The sequence below is a fragment of the Scophthalmus maximus genome, chromosome 21 (genome assembly GCF_022379125.1).
Source record: "Scophthalmus maximus strain ysfricsl-2021 chromosome 21, ASM2237912v1, whole genome shotgun sequence".
NCBI classification, from domain to species: domain Eukaryota; kingdom Metazoa; phylum Chordata; class Actinopteri; order Pleuronectiformes; family Scophthalmidae; genus Scophthalmus; species Scophthalmus maximus.
In genome coordinates this window covers 4,967,318-4,983,859 of record NC_061535.1, presented here as the reverse complement: position 1 = coordinate 4,983,859, position 16,542 = coordinate 4,967,318, and the positions used below count along the sequence as shown (strand labels likewise).

The window sequence follows — 16,542 nt, the reverse complement described above, 5'->3', positions numbered from 1 at the left end:
ACGCCCAACGTACCTGACTCAGGAATTGAGTGGCGACTTGCGATTGGAGCACGGGCCGACGACGAGGGCCAATCACAACGTGGCAACTCAGACAAGTTCCAGACGGAGGAGGCGGCCTGCGCGAGTTCTGAAGTGATCAGTGTGGATGAGATCTCGAGTCCGGAGGCGTCCCACAGACAGACACACACACGTCAGTATTAATCCGGACTGCGGGTCGGTGCTGCAGACACGTTTGAATTAGCCGGCTACTGTCCGGGAGGCATACGTCGCCGATACGCGGCCGCATCATCCGTGTGGACAATGAGGAAGGTCGCCCTGCTGCTGCTCGTGCTGCTCGGCGTTGCTCTTTTTGCAACTGTCAGCAGGTGTGAAGAAGGTAAGTGCGATTAGTGATTAGTACACACCTGCGCAAGTTAATGAATTAAAGCTACACTGTCTGTTTCCTGGAAGTTATTGTAACTAGCTAGCTGAGTTACTGGGGATACTGTAGTTAGCCATGTTAGCAAGCTAGCTAACAGGATGGATAATGATAACGAAAGTGCCACATGCACAAATATGCAATTACCTGGCCCCTTGAAATCTCATCCAAAAGACGAAATCAGTTTGACCTCACTCTTGTCAGTGGGCAACATTGTGCTCGCCCTCAGTCACTTGACAGGATATATGCTGCTGTCAACCTGCTACATGTCACGTCCTCACCTGCCCTGTCTGAACAAACACCATCAAACTCCTCCTGAAATCAACCTGTGTGCATGTTTTTTTTTCTTGCCACAAGATGTTACAGAGGAGAGAGAGGAGGCTGATGAAGAGGACAGCGATGATGATGAAGATGAGGATGAAGGAGATGGCACAGAGGTGAAAGAAGAGAACGGGGTGCTGATTCTCAACGACAACAACTATGAGCTTTTCATTGAGGGGAAGGACACGGTCCTGGTAGAGTTTTATGCGCCGTGGTATGTTCCTTTGCTGTAATGGTATTACCCTTAATTTTGGTGGCTGTCAAAATGTAAAAAATTGAGGAAACCCACAAATGAGTTGAGTTGAAATTGTCCAAAGTCCAAACCATTTTCCCCCACACAGCTTCTTTCTTTTCATATCCTGACGAGCTTCACAATATTTCTGTATTATTTATTTTGTCCTTTGCAGGTGTGGCCATTGCAAACAGTTCGCCCCGGAGTATGAAAAAATCGCAGAGGCTCTCAAGGAGAACGACCCGCCTGTGCCTGTGGCCAAGGTGGACGCGACCGTAGCCAGCGGGCTGGCGAGCAGGTTCGAAGTGTCAGGCTATCCCACCATCAAGATCCTCAAAAATGGGGAGGCAGTGGACTATGAGGGAGACAGGACGCAGAAGGGTAGGAACAGTTAATTTAGTCGAAGCATTCTCTCAGCACAACACTTCTTCCTTTTTAAAAAAGATTCTAAACATCAATATGTTGAACGTCTGTTTGCTGCAGCCATTGTGGATCGGGTGAAAGAGGTGGCCCAGCCAGATTGGAAGCCCCCTCCTGAGGCGACACTGGTGCTGACCAAAGACAACTTTGATGAGACCGTTAACAACGCAGACATCATCCTGGTGGAGTTCTACGCCCCATGGTTAGTCTGTTGGTTATGAAATACAGATTGTCACTGTAAATGTTAGGTAAATTAATAGCAGCTCTTAAGTCTAATGAAGTGTCTCTCATTATTTGCCTGTCACAATCAACCTGCAGGTGCGGACACTGCAAGAGTTTGGCTCCAGAGTACGAGAAGGCCGCCAAGGAGCTGACCCAGCGCTCTCCTCCCATTCCTTTGGCCAAGGTGGACGCCACCGTGGAGAGCGAAATCGCCACGCGCTTTGAGGTCACGGGCTATCCCACCCTCAAGATCTTCAGGAAGGGCAAGATGTTTGACTACAACGGACCCAGAGAGAATTATGGTAGGGCTTGTACTGAGTCACACCTTTCTTTGGTGTTGTCCGTGTATGTGAAAGAGGGCTTCCCACAGAGTTAGATTCAGTCTGTGGCAGGGGGTGAGGGGGTACAGGCCGATAAGGGTTGATTAGTATGGTGGTGAAAGAGAGGGGGAGGGGTGGGGGCTGCTGAGAACGAAAGTTAGAGATCTTTATCTCATGAGAAGAGAAAGAAATTGGACTGTTCTGAAATTGTAACGGAGCAAATTAGACTATGGCGCTCTGCCACAAGCAAGTTAATTTCTATTCATCCACCTCACTTTCTCTTCAGGCATTGTCAACTACATGGGTGAGCAGGCGGGGCCTCCCTCCAAACAAGTCCAGGCAGTAAAGCAGGTACAGGAGATGATCAAGGACGGTGATGAGGCCGTTATAGTCGGCTTGTTCTCCAGCGAACAGGACGCAGAATACGAGATCTACACCGAGGCCTGTAAGTAGTGAGATTATCTCTGTAAGATTTGTTTAATGCTTTTGTAGTTTGTATTTGTACTGTGGACCATTTTACAAAACATATCGTACAAATTATCTCCTAATTTCTTGCCATAGTGTTATGAAATTAAACCTGTACAGTTGAGACCCGTGGATGTTATTCTCACTGTTGCTCGTGTCTGGCAGGTAATGCACTGAGGGAAGACTTCACCTTCCGTCACGCCTTCAGCTCTGAAGTGGCCAAACTGCTCAAAGCATCGCCCGGTCAGATTGTCGTTGTTCAGCCTGAGAAGTTCCGCTCCAAGTATGAGCCGGCGTCACACTCACTCACAGTGAAGGTACATTTCAGTTGGTTTATTTTTCTTTTAACTAGTTGGATTGTAATTGTTTTATTGGGGTATGAAACCCTGGCGTTCTCTTTCTAGTTTTAATATTAGTGGAAGAAATAAACAGTCAGCAATGCAAGGTTTAATTCTGCCATTTTTGGTGCTGCTGTATCCAACTCTGTAAAGAAATCTCTGGTTTCACATTATAACCTAACAACTTTTTAACTGCACAGGACTCGACATCAGTGTCCGAAGTGCAGGAGTTCTTCAAAAAGCACGTGACTCCCCTGGTGGGCCACAGGAAGCCAAGCAACGATGCGAAGCGCTACACCAAACGCCCCCTGGTGGTCGTGTACTACGGAGTCGACTTCAGCTTTGATTACAGGAAAGGTGAGTTTGTTAAACTGCAGTTTTATTTGGTCTGATCTCTGTTGCAGCTTAATTTGGCAGATTTAATTGTTTAAAATGTAGAATAAAGATTCCAGCCAACCTCTAACGTTGTTGTACAGTAACACAATCTCATCAACCAACAACAAAATGTTTTAGCAATTTGGCTCTTAATTTCAATCCTCTATTGTTCTTTAGCTACGCAGTTCTGGAGGTCCAAGGTGCTCAAGGTGGCTAAAGACTTCCCAGAGTACACGTTCGCCATCGCCGATGAGGAAGACTTCGCGGAGGAGCTGAAGAGCATGGGCCTGAGTGACAGTGGAGAAGAAGTGAACGTGGGAATTTTGGCCGACGGTGGCAAAAAGTTTGCTATGGAGCCCGAGGAGTTTGACTCTGAGGTGCTGCATGACTTTGTTGTCGCCTTTAAGAAAGGTGAGTTGTTGTTGTTTTTTCTTCACATTTTGTAGAAAGTTTCACATATAAAGTGAGACATTAATTTGATCGTCGAGAGAATCAGTTAGAAATGAATATCAATTATATGGACTAATTTGATTGGCTCCAATATTCTTTCTCAGATTAATATGTAAACAACTTCTTTGTCTTTTTCACAGGAAAGCTCAAACCCATCATCAAGTCCCAGCCGGTGCCAAAGAACAACAATGGTGTAGTGAAGGTTGTGGTTGGGAAAACCTTTGACGAGATCGTCATGGACACGAAAAAGGACGTCCTGATCGAGTTCTACGCTCCCTGGTGCGGCCACTGTAAGAAAATGGAGCCTGATTATTTGGCTCTGGGCAAAAAGTACAAAGGAGAGAAGAACCTGGTGATCGCCAAGATGGACTCCACAGCCAACGATGTGCCAGACGAGAGCTACAAGGTGGAAGGCTTCCCCACGATATACTTTGCCCCGAGCAATGGCAAGCAGAGCCCTGTCAAGTTCGAAGGCGGAGACAGAACAGTAGAAGCACTGAGCAAGTTTTTGGAAAAGCACGCCACAAAACTATCACAGGAGAGAGATGAACTTTGAACCGCTCTCTCCTGACCGGTAGCTAAGAACTCTTGCTGTGCTCGGGCAGAGACTTGGAGGACCCTGAGGTGTTAACGGTGTTACTGAGTTGCGGTGATGATTACCACGGTCAATCATAATTTTAGTTTCTGTTCATTCCAAGAGATTCTGCTTTCTTTCATTTCAAAAAAAAAAGGCATGTGTAAGAACTGTTGAAGATTTAAGTCTTTTTAAATAAATCTTTGAAAATGATGGCGGCGTTGTGCCAACACTCAAACGTGACTCTGTGTTACTTCGAATGATTACAGGTACAAGCCAGAACAGGTTTGTCAAATATATTTCAAATGAAAGGTTCAGCATTGCAAACACTTAAAAAGGTATTTTTTGTAAGTGTTTGTCTTAAAAAATAAAAATGCCAGTGTTCAGTCATTCTCAATAACAGAATCTCTACAGGCTGTCGGGTTAATCACCTAACGGGGCTATTAAAAAAAAAAAATGTCTTGGCAGTAGAGTGGTGCACTTGTAACAAGGACATCTGAAATATTTTATTATCTAAAACTGCTGAACTTTACAAACTTGGCCGGCTAAGTTCATCAAGTACTGAACATCATTACAACTTCTACGTGCCGTATGTACATAGGAGCAGGGAATCTGGATTGCACATGTTTTTACTGGTTTTCAGGAGGAACAGTTCGAGGTTCCTCACTGATCCTAAATGGGCTCAAAGGCACTTGGGAGATACTGAACGAGTCTGTTCTTGGGCTGCAGCTCAGGTTGGAGGAATGTTAGGAAAACTCCTGTGTGAACCGCAGTTGGAAGTCGCAGATCTTCTGCAGCACCATCTTCAGCTTCTCGGTGGGTGGCAAGATGGTCATCCTGAGCAGAGGAAGACAGAGAGGGGCTTGAGTTAAAGGTGTGGTTAAATGCTTGAAAATATTCTTGTCTCGTTTAAATGACAAAAAAAAAATCCAATGTGTAGTGAGACTGCCTAAGTCGCTGTACTAACCTGAAGTGTAATGTTCCCTCTCGCTGTCCAAAGCCGCTACCTGGCACCAGACAGATCCCCTCCTCCTCCAGCAGCCTCATACAGTAGAACATGTCTGGGACCTGACCCTCTTTCTGTTGACACACACACAAACAAACTCATATTTTGTACAGTCAAATAAATCAGGTTGATGCGGGGTGTATATAGAGCAGACCTTGGCCTCATCAATGGCCTTCTGAGGCAGAGTGATGCGTGGGAAGGTGTACATGGCCCCCTGGACCGGATTACACGTGATGCCAGGCACTGTGTTGAAGATCTGTTCTGTGAGTTGGGCCTTCTCTGCCAGAGTTGCTAGCACTGCTGTCCGCTCCTGGAAAGGAAGCAAATGGTAAAACTGTCAGGATTTACATGTCAAGCCAATGGTAATATGCAAACAAAAAAATGGGAGGGGGGTCCGTATGAGGATGTGGAGGCTGTCAAACTCCGCCAAGGAGGTTATGTGATTGGTTCCGTTTGTTTGTTTAGTTTTTTGCGAGATGGGGCAAATCTTGACTTTTTGAGTTTATGACTTTTTAAATTATATGTAGGTCAGCTGGAGATGGGAATGCAAGTGTTCTGTTGAAGCAGCATACAGGTCTGGGTGCCCTTGTTTAAGAGGCGACCAAGTAAGATATCGGTGGTAAACTGGTACATGTTTCACAGTAAATCATCCACATAACTTTGTGTTGTTAAGTGTTTTCACCTCACATGCACCAGTTGGAGTTACAGTAAAATGCCAGTCTCCCACTATTTACATTTTTATTGATCTATGAACCTGTGGGAGAACTGCTGCTTCAAAAAAAACAAAATAAAAAACAAACACTGGTTGTCTTCTCCACATTTTGTGCAAGTAAAGCTGCATTTGGAGGAGCCCCTAAAATGGAGGGGACTTGTTTTGAGGTTTAGGTGTGGACTTCTGAGTCTTTTAATAGCAGACTCTACTTCCTGAGGAATTTGAGATCCTCTAATGTGTGCAGCAGGATGTTGGAGATGTTCTATCAGTCTGTTGTTGCAAGTGTACTGTTCTACTGTACTGGAGCAGCATCGGAGCCAGCGACACGAATAGATTGAACCAACTGATCAAGAAAGCTGGCTCCGTGATAGGCTGCAAGATGGACGCGTTTGAAGCTGTGGTGGAGAGGAGGACTATGAACAAACTGTTATCCATCATGGATAACCCGGACCATCCTCTCCACCTCACACTGGACGGACAGTGGAGCTCCTTCTCCAATAGGCTGATTCAGCTTCGCTGTCACAAGGACCGTTACAGGAAATCTTTCCTGCCACAAGCCACAAAACTCTATAACACCTCACATCTGACTGACAGATAGACCTTGTTCCACTGTCAATACTTCATGTAAATTCTGTGAATTTATTATACTTAATTTCTATATATTTTTTGGCAATTCGTATATTTTAAATTTATTGTGTAAATATTGTATATATTTTTTAACGTGTGATGGTTGTGCTGTGTGAAACGTGCTGCTGCTACACCAGAATTTCCCAGCTTGGGATGAATAAAGTATTTATCTATCTATCTAATAGGTACTCAGGATTAGTTAGCCCCCCACACCTCCTTGTGGCCAACAGCGGAAGGACACTATGAAGCATTACGACACACTGGACCACTATCTCTCACTCACTGCTGAACTCTGCAGGGTGCTCTGTATCTTCAGGTGAACGTGGAAGGGAGAAACAGAATACCAATTACGATGTAAGATGACTCGGGGAGAGGTTTCCTTCTTTGGGTGCACTGGCTGTGAAGATTTTAAATTTGTATTCTGTGTGGTTGACTGTTGCACTCATGAATATTTGTTCAATATTCCTGGTTACTATGGGCTGTCATCAACTCCTCTGTAAAGTCACTTATGACAGTAGGTGGGCCTTAAAAATATAGACAATGCTAAACATCGGTTTTATAAAGTCCTTGATGCTGAAGAATGCAGTTGTGCACTGCAAATACAAATAGAGCAATAAATCCTCAGCGACTGGAGACATGAACGACACACGTTTGTCTGACCACAAACACTACAACAGCCTGCATAATGCATGAAGCTCTAAATTGTTTCCTACTCTTTAAGATGTGATCAAACATCTCTGAATCTCTAAACGCAGGTCATCATTCACAACTGACCCAGTGCTGCGAGTGGACTTAAGCGAGCTCAACACAGGCATTGGCATGGATTACGTCTTGTGATAGTCTTGTGACAATGTAAGAATATTCAGTGTTTGCATGCACTCACAGGGATTCCAAGGTGTGTTTTTATCAAACCTTTGTGAACGTGGTGTAGGAGGGCTCATTGGGCTGCGGCGGGTTGACCACCAGGTCCAGGAGAGCCTGTCCGGGAATGGGGGGACACAGACGCACCGACACCAGTTTGATGAGTTGGGCCTTCACCTCGGGGTCCAAGTTAATCAGCTCCATGTAACCTCCACGGAATCCACACCTGACGACAAAAGGGAAGTCAGACACACTGAAGTCGGCATATTTTTTTAAACTTTTCCAGAAGGGCTCTATGTGAGAACGCACATGTCTGCAAATGTTGCTTTGGATATTTTACGGGAAATTTTCCTACCAGCCCACTTCTACGAGTTCCAACTACAAAAGGAGCAATACATCTTCTAAACTGGAGATAAGAAGGCACAAATGACTGTCAACCTAATGGGATCCTCAAACCACACAATGCTTTTGTCATGACTGCGTGTCTGATGGACACGAGCTACGGACACATCAACAGTGTGCTTAATGCATGAAGCTCAAATCTCTTTCCTACTCTTAAAGATGTGATGAAGCATCTCTAGATCTCTAAAATAGAAACAGATTAAGCACAGGTCACTTTTTTTCAGCAGGCAAAAGCTGATCATGCTTTCAGACATTCACCGAAGTCTGGACATTTTTTAGAACTTTTCTAGAAGGGCTGCATGGGAGAACGCAAATGTCCAAAAATGTTGCTATGGACTGCCCCTTAGTTTCCAGAAAATATCATTACAATATACAGCAGGACAATTTTTCTGAAGATTCACGGCGAACAAGTGGGCGCTCAACCCAGGCGCCACCCCTGAATGTTCCAGAAATTTTCATACTGCGTCCGACTCGGACAGTCTTCGGTGAACAGCAAACTCTGGAAAATGTCCAGACCCAATTTTCCGAACTTTTCTGGAGTTTATGTCTGAAAACAGCTAATAATTCATGCATCCATTCACACACTGTCAGGGGGCAAGTTTGGGTTCAGTGTCTTGCCGGGTGACATATTGTCAATTTGCGGAGTGAAGGAGCTGTCCCTCCTGTGTCCTGAGCCATGTGTGTGTGTGTGTGTGTGTGTGTGTGTGTGTGTGTGTGTGTGTGTGTGTGTGTGTGTGTGTGTGTGTGTAGCTACTCACTCTCCCATGTAGCATTTGGAGGTGGAGTGGAAGGAGGCCATCTCCACTGTGCTGGAGAACTCTGGTCCCATCTCAAACAACACCTTCTTAAAGGAGTGAAATTTGCAGTTCTCTGCATACACATTCTCCTGGTAGACCTAAAACGTGGGAGAACAACTTCAATGTAAAAATATCTGAACACACGCAGAAAAAAAATATGAATAACATTAAATTAATATAAACAAAACTAGCAAATCATGTTTTGTATTCAAAGTCTGTACACGTAATGAGCTAAGATGAGTATGTTATCAATTTCACATTATTATTAAAATGTACCTATGCATGACCATAGTGTAGTTAGTACTGGTGCTGTACTGGATTGCATTATATTGTTCAGTGTACATATATTAACATTATTATTATTAACATTGTTTTCGTGTGCGTGTGTGTGTGTGTGTGTGTGTGTGTGTGTGTGTGTGTGTGTGTGTGTGTGTGTGTGTGTGTGTGTGTGTGTGTGTGTGTGTGTGTGTGTGTGTGTGTGTGTGTGTATTGGGGGGACTTTCAAGGATATTATAATTTAGGCTGGATCGCATATAATGATGTGAAAGAAGACCGTCAGCCTTTGAAAAAACAAAACACCAGCTTTTGGAAAAAACTGTGAGTGTGGTGGGGGAAAATGGAGGAAATGTCTTGTTGTTAGAATTACTTCATCAGCCATGAGGAAGAGATGCTCCTCTTTAGCAAATCGTATCACATCTTCGATGCACTTCCTGCTCTGGACCTGACCTGTCAAACAGGAGAACCAGTGTGCGGTGATAAGAAACGATCAAGAATTTATGATCAAGAATTGTCTACGGGCTCAAGCTAAGTGCTCTAGAGCAAGTGAATTTACAGTGTTTCTAAACCCACTTTGGCTAGTTTAGAAGGGTTTTACTGAATAATAATGGGTGTGTTTTGGATGTAACATGCAATAAATCAATCCTATTTCCTGGTAGATTGGATTTTTCAAATAATAAGAGAGAACTTAATTGGCCAATTTCACTGGTCATTACTGCTGCATGTCCCTGTGTGTATAACAAACAGAGTGTAGGTGCATGTTACTATCTTGATCTGAGGTCAATGGCGAAAAACAGATACATTTTTTGTTGTTCAATAGCACAATCTCTCTCTGCTGCCACAGCATAGCACTTCATCAATGAGCCTGGCCATGCCTCAGTATAAGTCAAATATGCCCACGGTGCTAGTTTAAAAACCTGGGAGCTGGATTTTTTAAAAAAGTTGCATCAGTCTGAAACTAGCATAGAAACTTGCTCCGCTCCACTGATTTAATTTTCAAAATGGAGAAACTACAACAGACTGCAGACACACCTGTGGGGTTTCCAGGGTTGATGATGCAGAGGACGCGAGGGTCGCAGTGCTGCCGCGCTTCATTCAGGGCTCTCTTCAGCTCGGTGACGTCCAGCCCCCAGCACTTGTCCTCGTCCAGGTAGTAATTGATCTGCACGGCGCCAAGGTCAGCCAGGGCAGCCGAGTACAGAGGGTACTGAGGAATGGAGATCATCACTCCCGTGCGGTCGCGGCCCTCACCGCACACCAGCAACTTCAGCATGGTCTGGAATTCAGAGTTGTGGGGAAGGAGAGGAGAACAATTGAGTAGGTAGAAGGGACAGATACCTTTATTTTGGAAAATGTATATAAAGTTTCTAAAATTTGGACAACCATTAGTACAACCAATCAGGCCTGCTTATTTGGCAACATACATTGAGCAACCAGCTACAGACTAGAAGGCCGACATACATCCAGCAGTACATGTGCTATCTAACTGCAGAGCAAATCTACTTCTTGACATTATGAGTAAACGAACACGCCTATATACAGTATACAAATACACAACTGCAGGCAGCAGCAGATATCTTGCAGGGCAGTAATAGGGTGTGTACCTTAAGGCCATTCGGTAGCCTGATTAGTTTGCACAAAACCAGAGAAAGCTCAAATGACAGTGACAAAGGTCTGAGCGAGGACTGATGTCCCACGTGTGCAAAGTATGGCTCGGTATAAAATTAACAGAGGCTGACTTCAGAACAGAACCACAGGCCTCACTCCACCAGGTGCTGGTGAAACAGCTCTGGCCAAAGTACGTCAGTGCTTTTATGCAGGAGAGACAGTAAGACGTGTAACTCATACCACGATGGCATCGCTGGCCCCAGTGGAGAGGAAGATGTTGTCGGGGTTGGAGGGGATCCCGCCATCTCTCCTCTCTATGAAGGCCGCCACGTCCTGGCGGATGCACTCGATCCCCTGGCTGGCACTGTAGGCTCCTAGGGGACATGAGTGAACTTTGATATGGACAGGTACATGACGCATCGATCAGTTCGCGTTCTGTTTAAACAGTGCACGGACTCAGACGTCCAAAAATAAATGATTAATGGATACCCAAACGGAGGGAGAAGCTAGTGACGTGCATAGGGGTGGCTGCTAAAGTGGTTGGTGGGAACAAAGGGGAGTTGTCTGACCTATACTGTGGCCGCCGCAGGCCTCGAGAATACGCCGCGCTCTTTTCTTGGCGTCGGACGGAAACTTGTCGTCTTCCAGGAGTTCGGGGTAAGAACACAAAGCCAAGACCTTAAAAAAACAAACATAAAATCAAATAATTTGAATGTTGTGGCAGACACAAGCACCTCTATTGGCTTGAGGCAAAGGTAAACACAGTGGACCAACCTGTCTGAGAAACGTGATTGGTTTCTGACCCATGGCGTGGGCGTCGCCGATGTTAGCCTTGATGACTTCTGTGAACGGTTTCTTTATTCCCTGAGGAGGAGTAAAAACAGACACGGTGGGGGAAAAGGGGGAGAACCTGGTGTCTTTTTCTGTTATTTCAGTCCCACATACAGTGACAGAGACCATGTGTGTCTAGTCAGGTCGGTGTGAAGGAAGGACCTGACGAGTCAAGAGGAAGTTGAAACTTGATTTAGAGATATTGGTTTACAGGCCTTAGACATTCTCTAAACCCCCATGTTTCAAATCCTATCACGATAAAAGGAACACTTGTATTTGGTAAAGCTTCAATTTGTCCCACGCAGGGCCCTCAGTGGTGGGGAATTGAAATGAGTTCTAGGAAAATCAAATCAGAGCCACTTGCATTCACCTCACAAAGATCTCCCCCCCTGGGGCCCCTGAACACCCAGGCATACATCTTCTCTCATTGGCTCCCTTTTGTTTTACAAAGACCCTGGCTGGAGTCGGTTCTGGCCTCTGCTTGATGACGCTGCTGCTGCTGCTGCTGCTGCTGCTGCTGCTGCTGGGGCTCAGAAACACAAACTCCTCACTGTTCTTTGGTTGGGGTCTCACTCAAAAAATTGCTGGCTTACTAAGAAAGTGCATGAAGAGCTCACTCTATTCCTCATCTGAACCACTTTGCTCCCTGTTCCTCTGTATTGAATCAGCATGTCCCTTGTCTGCGTCTCTTTGGCCTAATTGGATCGTGCAAGCTCTGGTTTGGTGCCTGTGGGTCTGTTCGCTGGTCGCAGCGTGTCACATCAGCTGCTATTTATCAAACAATGTAACGTGCTCTCCAGTATGCAGATAACCTGTTTTCAAAAAAACATTCCATAACCTGTTTACTCAGAACACAGGAAAACTACGCTCATGTATAAAAGTCCTTTTAAACATCTTTTAAAAGACTCTGTTTCCATGAACCTTATCATGATTCAGCTCCCCTTTCTTTTACACTATAAAAAAAACAGGAAAAGGGGCCGCCATGGGCACATCGTGAACTTTCCTCAACAAAATATACGTCAAAATTATAATTTCTCCGTTCTTGCATGGTCGCGAGAGGGAGACCTGCGAGGCTCTTTAGGGTGAGAAATAAGTCAGACGTGAGTATGTTTGAAATGTAAGTAACTAGATGCGGCACGTTTCCTTTTCAGTCCTTGTCCCGCCTGCTCTCTTGCGCAGAACAAAGAGGCTGCTGTTCTGTGGGAAAGAGAGAAGCCAGTCGCATCCCCGGGTTCAGCAACGAGCTCTCCTGCTCTGTCAGCACCAGGCACTGATTACACAGGCCGGACCGGTGCACCGGGCCAAGAAGCCCTGTGTGTCACCGGGATGAATAGAGACCGGCCCGACCAGCGTCCCTAATTCACACGTCACTCAGTCTTATGAGGTAAGAGAGGTTCGCTCAGGCTGAAATAACTTGAACTGCACTCAATCAATCGCTTACTGAGGCAAATTGAAAAAGGACCACGGCTGCTTTGCCCATGTGATGTATCTAACTCAATACTATATACACCAAACTAATTTGTCAGTTCACTCGGAAGAGAAGCGGCACAGTCACGGGACATTTGAGAATCGGATGATTTTTTTGGGGGGGGGGGGCAATCTCTTGCTCTGTTATCTCTCTCCCTTTATTGTAACACACAATGCGGACTTGCCAGCAGCTGGAATCCAGACCCACGCCTGAATTAGCTCACTGCAGTGAAGCCACTGTCATGCCAGATGTCTGCGTAAGGATTTACAAGGGTCACCACTGCACCAGCACACGCATGCACTTGCATAAAATCTGCTGAGCCATCGGCAAAAGTCCCAGATCTGACAGGAAGCGGACCCCCACCCCCCTCCCCAGATGACTGGACAACTGCAGCCACACAAACCCACTTGACCTGACAGAATTGTTATTTTTTATTTTATTTTTTCTTTTCAACATTTGTGTGAGGTGCCTTCTCACAGGTGAAAATAAAAGGGAATGAGGAAACGTTTTTCTTTTCAGCCCATACAGTATTTGTGTCATGCAAAACACTATTTAATAGAAGTCGTGTTAACCTAGTACACTCTCAGTAGATGATGCATTAAAGCAGCTTGGTCTTAACTAATGTTTGTATTTCAAATTACACTCTCACTGTCCTCTGGACTTTGGATTTGACTGTCTAACATAAACTCCCTAAACAAAAAAAAGTTTTGGGATTCTAGTTACTCCAGTCGAACATTAAGCTTTGAGTTGGTTTTTTGGCTTTCCCTTTCTGAGTGGAGGAAAAAAAAAACTGGTGGACTACCAAGAACCAGAACTGGGGGCTACTGCTCATTAACCTCCTTGAAGAGAGAGAGAGGCCCCAGACGGTGCTGGGCCTCACAGCTGCAGCGATCTCTCCCAATGAAGTCTTTCCCGTGTGTGTGTGTGTGGGGGGGGGGGGGAGGAGGAGGAGGAGGGAGGTGGGCACGTCGCAGAGACAAAACAGGGCAGAGAATGCACCCCTCTCTTCTTATGTAATAACCATCCACAAAATACACATCCTCCACTCTCACCAGTCCTGCCACCACCTCAGGCTAGAGAGGAGTAAAGTGTAGAAGAACTCCATGTGCCCACCCAAGCTCGCTGCGTGTCCTGTGAAGAGGACATAACTGCAGAGAGTTGCATTACAGCTCATTAAAATGCTCCCCCTCCCCCCCCCCCCACCCCCATGTTCGAGCTGCTTGCCCTTCCTAAGTAAAGAACGGACAGATCAATATTACCACAGCAGAATGTAACAGGAGTTGTTTTAAACGAGGACTGCAGAAGCACAACATAACGGACGCACTGGTGAGAGAGCACTTTAAAAAGGCTGACCTACTGTCTATGTCCTGCCTCTCTACTCTCTCAGCCAGTCAGCAAAAAAAACAAAAAAAACCCACACTTCTTCCTCTCCCTTTAAAAAAAAAAAGAAAACATATTCATATCTGAAGGAACCAGAGTGAGGAGATAACTTTTGTGTTTGTTTGCTCAGTCTATAGCTGGCCTGTGCCAAATGCACCCAAAGGCACTTTTCATTTTCACATATTGTGAAGCTGCAGTGCTTTGTCAAATTTTTTTTTTTATATATAAAAATCAACAGCTTTAAGCTAAAAGAAGAAGAAGAAGAAGAAAGGGACCCGTATCTGTCTTTTGACTAAAGTTGGATTCCAGCTGTCGAGGCAGATCAACAGCTGTGCAGCTGCATCCTCCTGTCAGCCTCCCACACTCATGTGCGCGCCTCCCATTCCCCTTTGTATTTTCTACACAGCTGTATTGGAACTTTTTGACTGTCCATAAGATCAGTGGCAACACACACACATATGGTCACATTTCTTATTCTGCACACTTTACCTCTCGCAGCTCCTTCTCGATCTGCACCGCCCGCTGCACGATGGGGCCCCGCACCGCGTACTCGACCCGCTTCACGTTGGGGTTCATGTTGTCCAAAGTCAGCACCTTGCCCCGACGCGGGACCCCGTCCACTGCCTGTTGGGACATTTTGTTTTGTTGTGGTCGTCGTCGTTGTGTCACGCGCACGCTGCTGACCAGGGATATCTGGAACATGAAGAAGAACGAGACGTGAGAAACATTCAAAGCAGAGAGACGGTGCCAGTGAGTGAGCGCGAGCGGGTCCACGTTGTTACCGGTCGTCGCGCAGCACTGTCAGTTTGCGTCTTCGGTGTCTCCGCCTGCTCCTGTGAGCTCCGTCCGACAGTTGAGTCCCTCCGTGTTCATATTCCCACACGGGCGCCACGCCACGCCACGCCTCGCCCGCTCCGGCTCGTGGTTGGTCGGAGAGTTCGTGTCTTCTTCTCTTTTTTTCCCCCTTGTTGCTCAACCTTCGCCTCTGGCGTCGGCCTCGCCTTTGCCAAAATGACGCCTTTGCGTGCCGTCGGATTAATTACAGCTGTGATGCAAAGGGAGGGGGTTGTTGCGTGCTGCAGTGGGAAACAGGTTTGTGTGAAGTTTAAGAGGAAACTTTGAGGGATAACAGACTATTCTACTTAATTGTAAGGAGATGCCATTTTCGATGGGAAAACAAGTGACATTTAATCTGTAATTAATGACTTTTATTATAAATAAATTGCTACAAACAACTTCCGAGTTGCTAGTTTACGGATAACATCCCCAGCGTTACATTCTGCTTTCCCCACCAGAGGGATTTCTCATGATTAAATGGGACATTTTCAAACTCCATCCTTGATCCCAAATGAGTTGGACCGGCCACTCCACTGACATTGCTCTATTATCCTGCGACAGGAGCCCTGAGGGCAGCCGCAGAGCAGCAGCTCAGGCCTCAGTCCTTATCTTATTTGTGGACATATCAGTAGTATTAGTTGATACCCTGAGCTACCAGTCTGTGCTTTCTGATATGGGCATTTAGGGCAAAGTGCTTTCTTGGCTTGAATCCAATCTCGCTGGGCATTCCTTCAATGTGTCATGGCAATGACAAACGTTCTTATCTTATCCCCACAGGGGTGCCCCAAGGCTCAATGCTGGGGCCCCTTCTCTATGCAATATACACTACTTCCTTGGGTTCAGTTAGCCACTCGCATGGCTTTCTCAACTCACCGCTACACAGGCGACACTCAACTATACGTGTCCTCCCACCCAGATGACCCCGCGGTCTTGTCTCAATCTCTCCATCACATGTCAACATCAAAATCACCGCTTCATCCCTCACCCCAATTAATGAAAACCTGGGTGTCACATTGGAGGACCAGCTATCCTTCTCTGACCATGTTGTCCCCATGGTCGTGCCACTTTGCACCATATAACATGAGAAAACAGACCTTTTCCTTATTCAGTGTGCCACCCAAGTCTTTGTGCAGACCATGGTTCCCTCTGACCTAGACTACTGCAAATCTTTCTGGGTGGGTCCATGAATCAAATGACTAATACTTAAGTTGTTCTTAAGTAAACCAATTGAGAAAACCTACTAAGTTACTCTCCAGCACTGAAGTGACTGACTGACTTTGTGACACGTTCTTACATGTTAATGATCTTCTCATAATGTGAGACTGAGGAGCTTTGCATTTAGGGTTCTGTAATTGCCACTGTGAGATAAGAGAGTCTATCTAATGACCGACATCTGCACGGCATTGGTGTGTTGTACTGCCCCTTGGACAGGATGTTTCGTCAGGATTCTTTTAGTCATGTGCCCCACGCTATGAACAAGGAGAATTTTGAGGAATACCCTTAAAATTGAAGGAAACATATAAGGTTTACGTATATATATTTTTTAGGATTAAAGTCAGGTTGTGCTGCACTTTGTGGTTGGGTTAGAGGAAGACAGCAAAC

General features: G+C 45.7%; 2 protein-coding genes and 1 long non-coding RNA gene across 3 annotated transcripts; 2 read left to right on the top strand and 1 right to left on the bottom strand.

Annotated features, from left to right (window-relative positions):
* The first annotated feature begins 91 nt into the window (after positions 1-91).
* Positions 92-4,373, top strand: pdia4 (protein disulfide isomerase family A, member 4). Its single transcript, XM_035618788.2, has 10 exons — positions 92-376; positions 776-953; positions 1,147-1,352; positions 1,455-1,593; positions 1,710-1,915; positions 2,220-2,378; positions 2,564-2,715; positions 2,937-3,093; positions 3,289-3,522; positions 3,702-4,373. The coding sequence occupies exons 1-10, from the start codon at positions 301-303 to the stop codon at positions 4,115-4,117; spliced, it is 1,923 nt and encodes a 640-aa protein (XP_035474681.1). The 5' UTR covers positions 92-300; the 3' UTR covers positions 4,118-4,373.
* A 44-nt stretch (positions 4,374-4,417) lies between these two features.
* si:ch211-217a12.1 (alanine aminotransferase 2-like) lies at positions 4,418-15,114 on the bottom strand. The gene is made up of 12 exons (XM_035618791.2): positions 14,886-15,114; positions 14,593-14,796; positions 11,199-11,288; positions 10,994-11,102; positions 10,665-10,798; positions 9,849-10,092; positions 9,187-9,266; positions 8,502-8,638; positions 7,393-7,567; positions 5,296-5,451; positions 5,103-5,215; positions 4,418-4,972 (listed from the first exon to the last, which is right to left on the bottom strand). Exons 2-12 carry the CDS (start codon positions 14,737-14,739, stop codon positions 4,882-4,884), a joined length of 1,476 nt encoding a protein of 491 aa, XP_035474684.1. The 5' UTR covers positions 14,740-14,796; positions 14,886-15,114; the 3' UTR covers positions 4,418-4,881.
* Positions 12,402-13,231, top strand: LOC118290974. Its single transcript, XR_004786517.1, has 2 exons — positions 12,402-12,639; positions 12,911-13,231. It is a non-coding gene; the product is annotated as an uncharacterized LOC118290974 (long non-coding RNA).
* Positions 15,115-16,542: the final 1,428 nt, after the last annotated feature.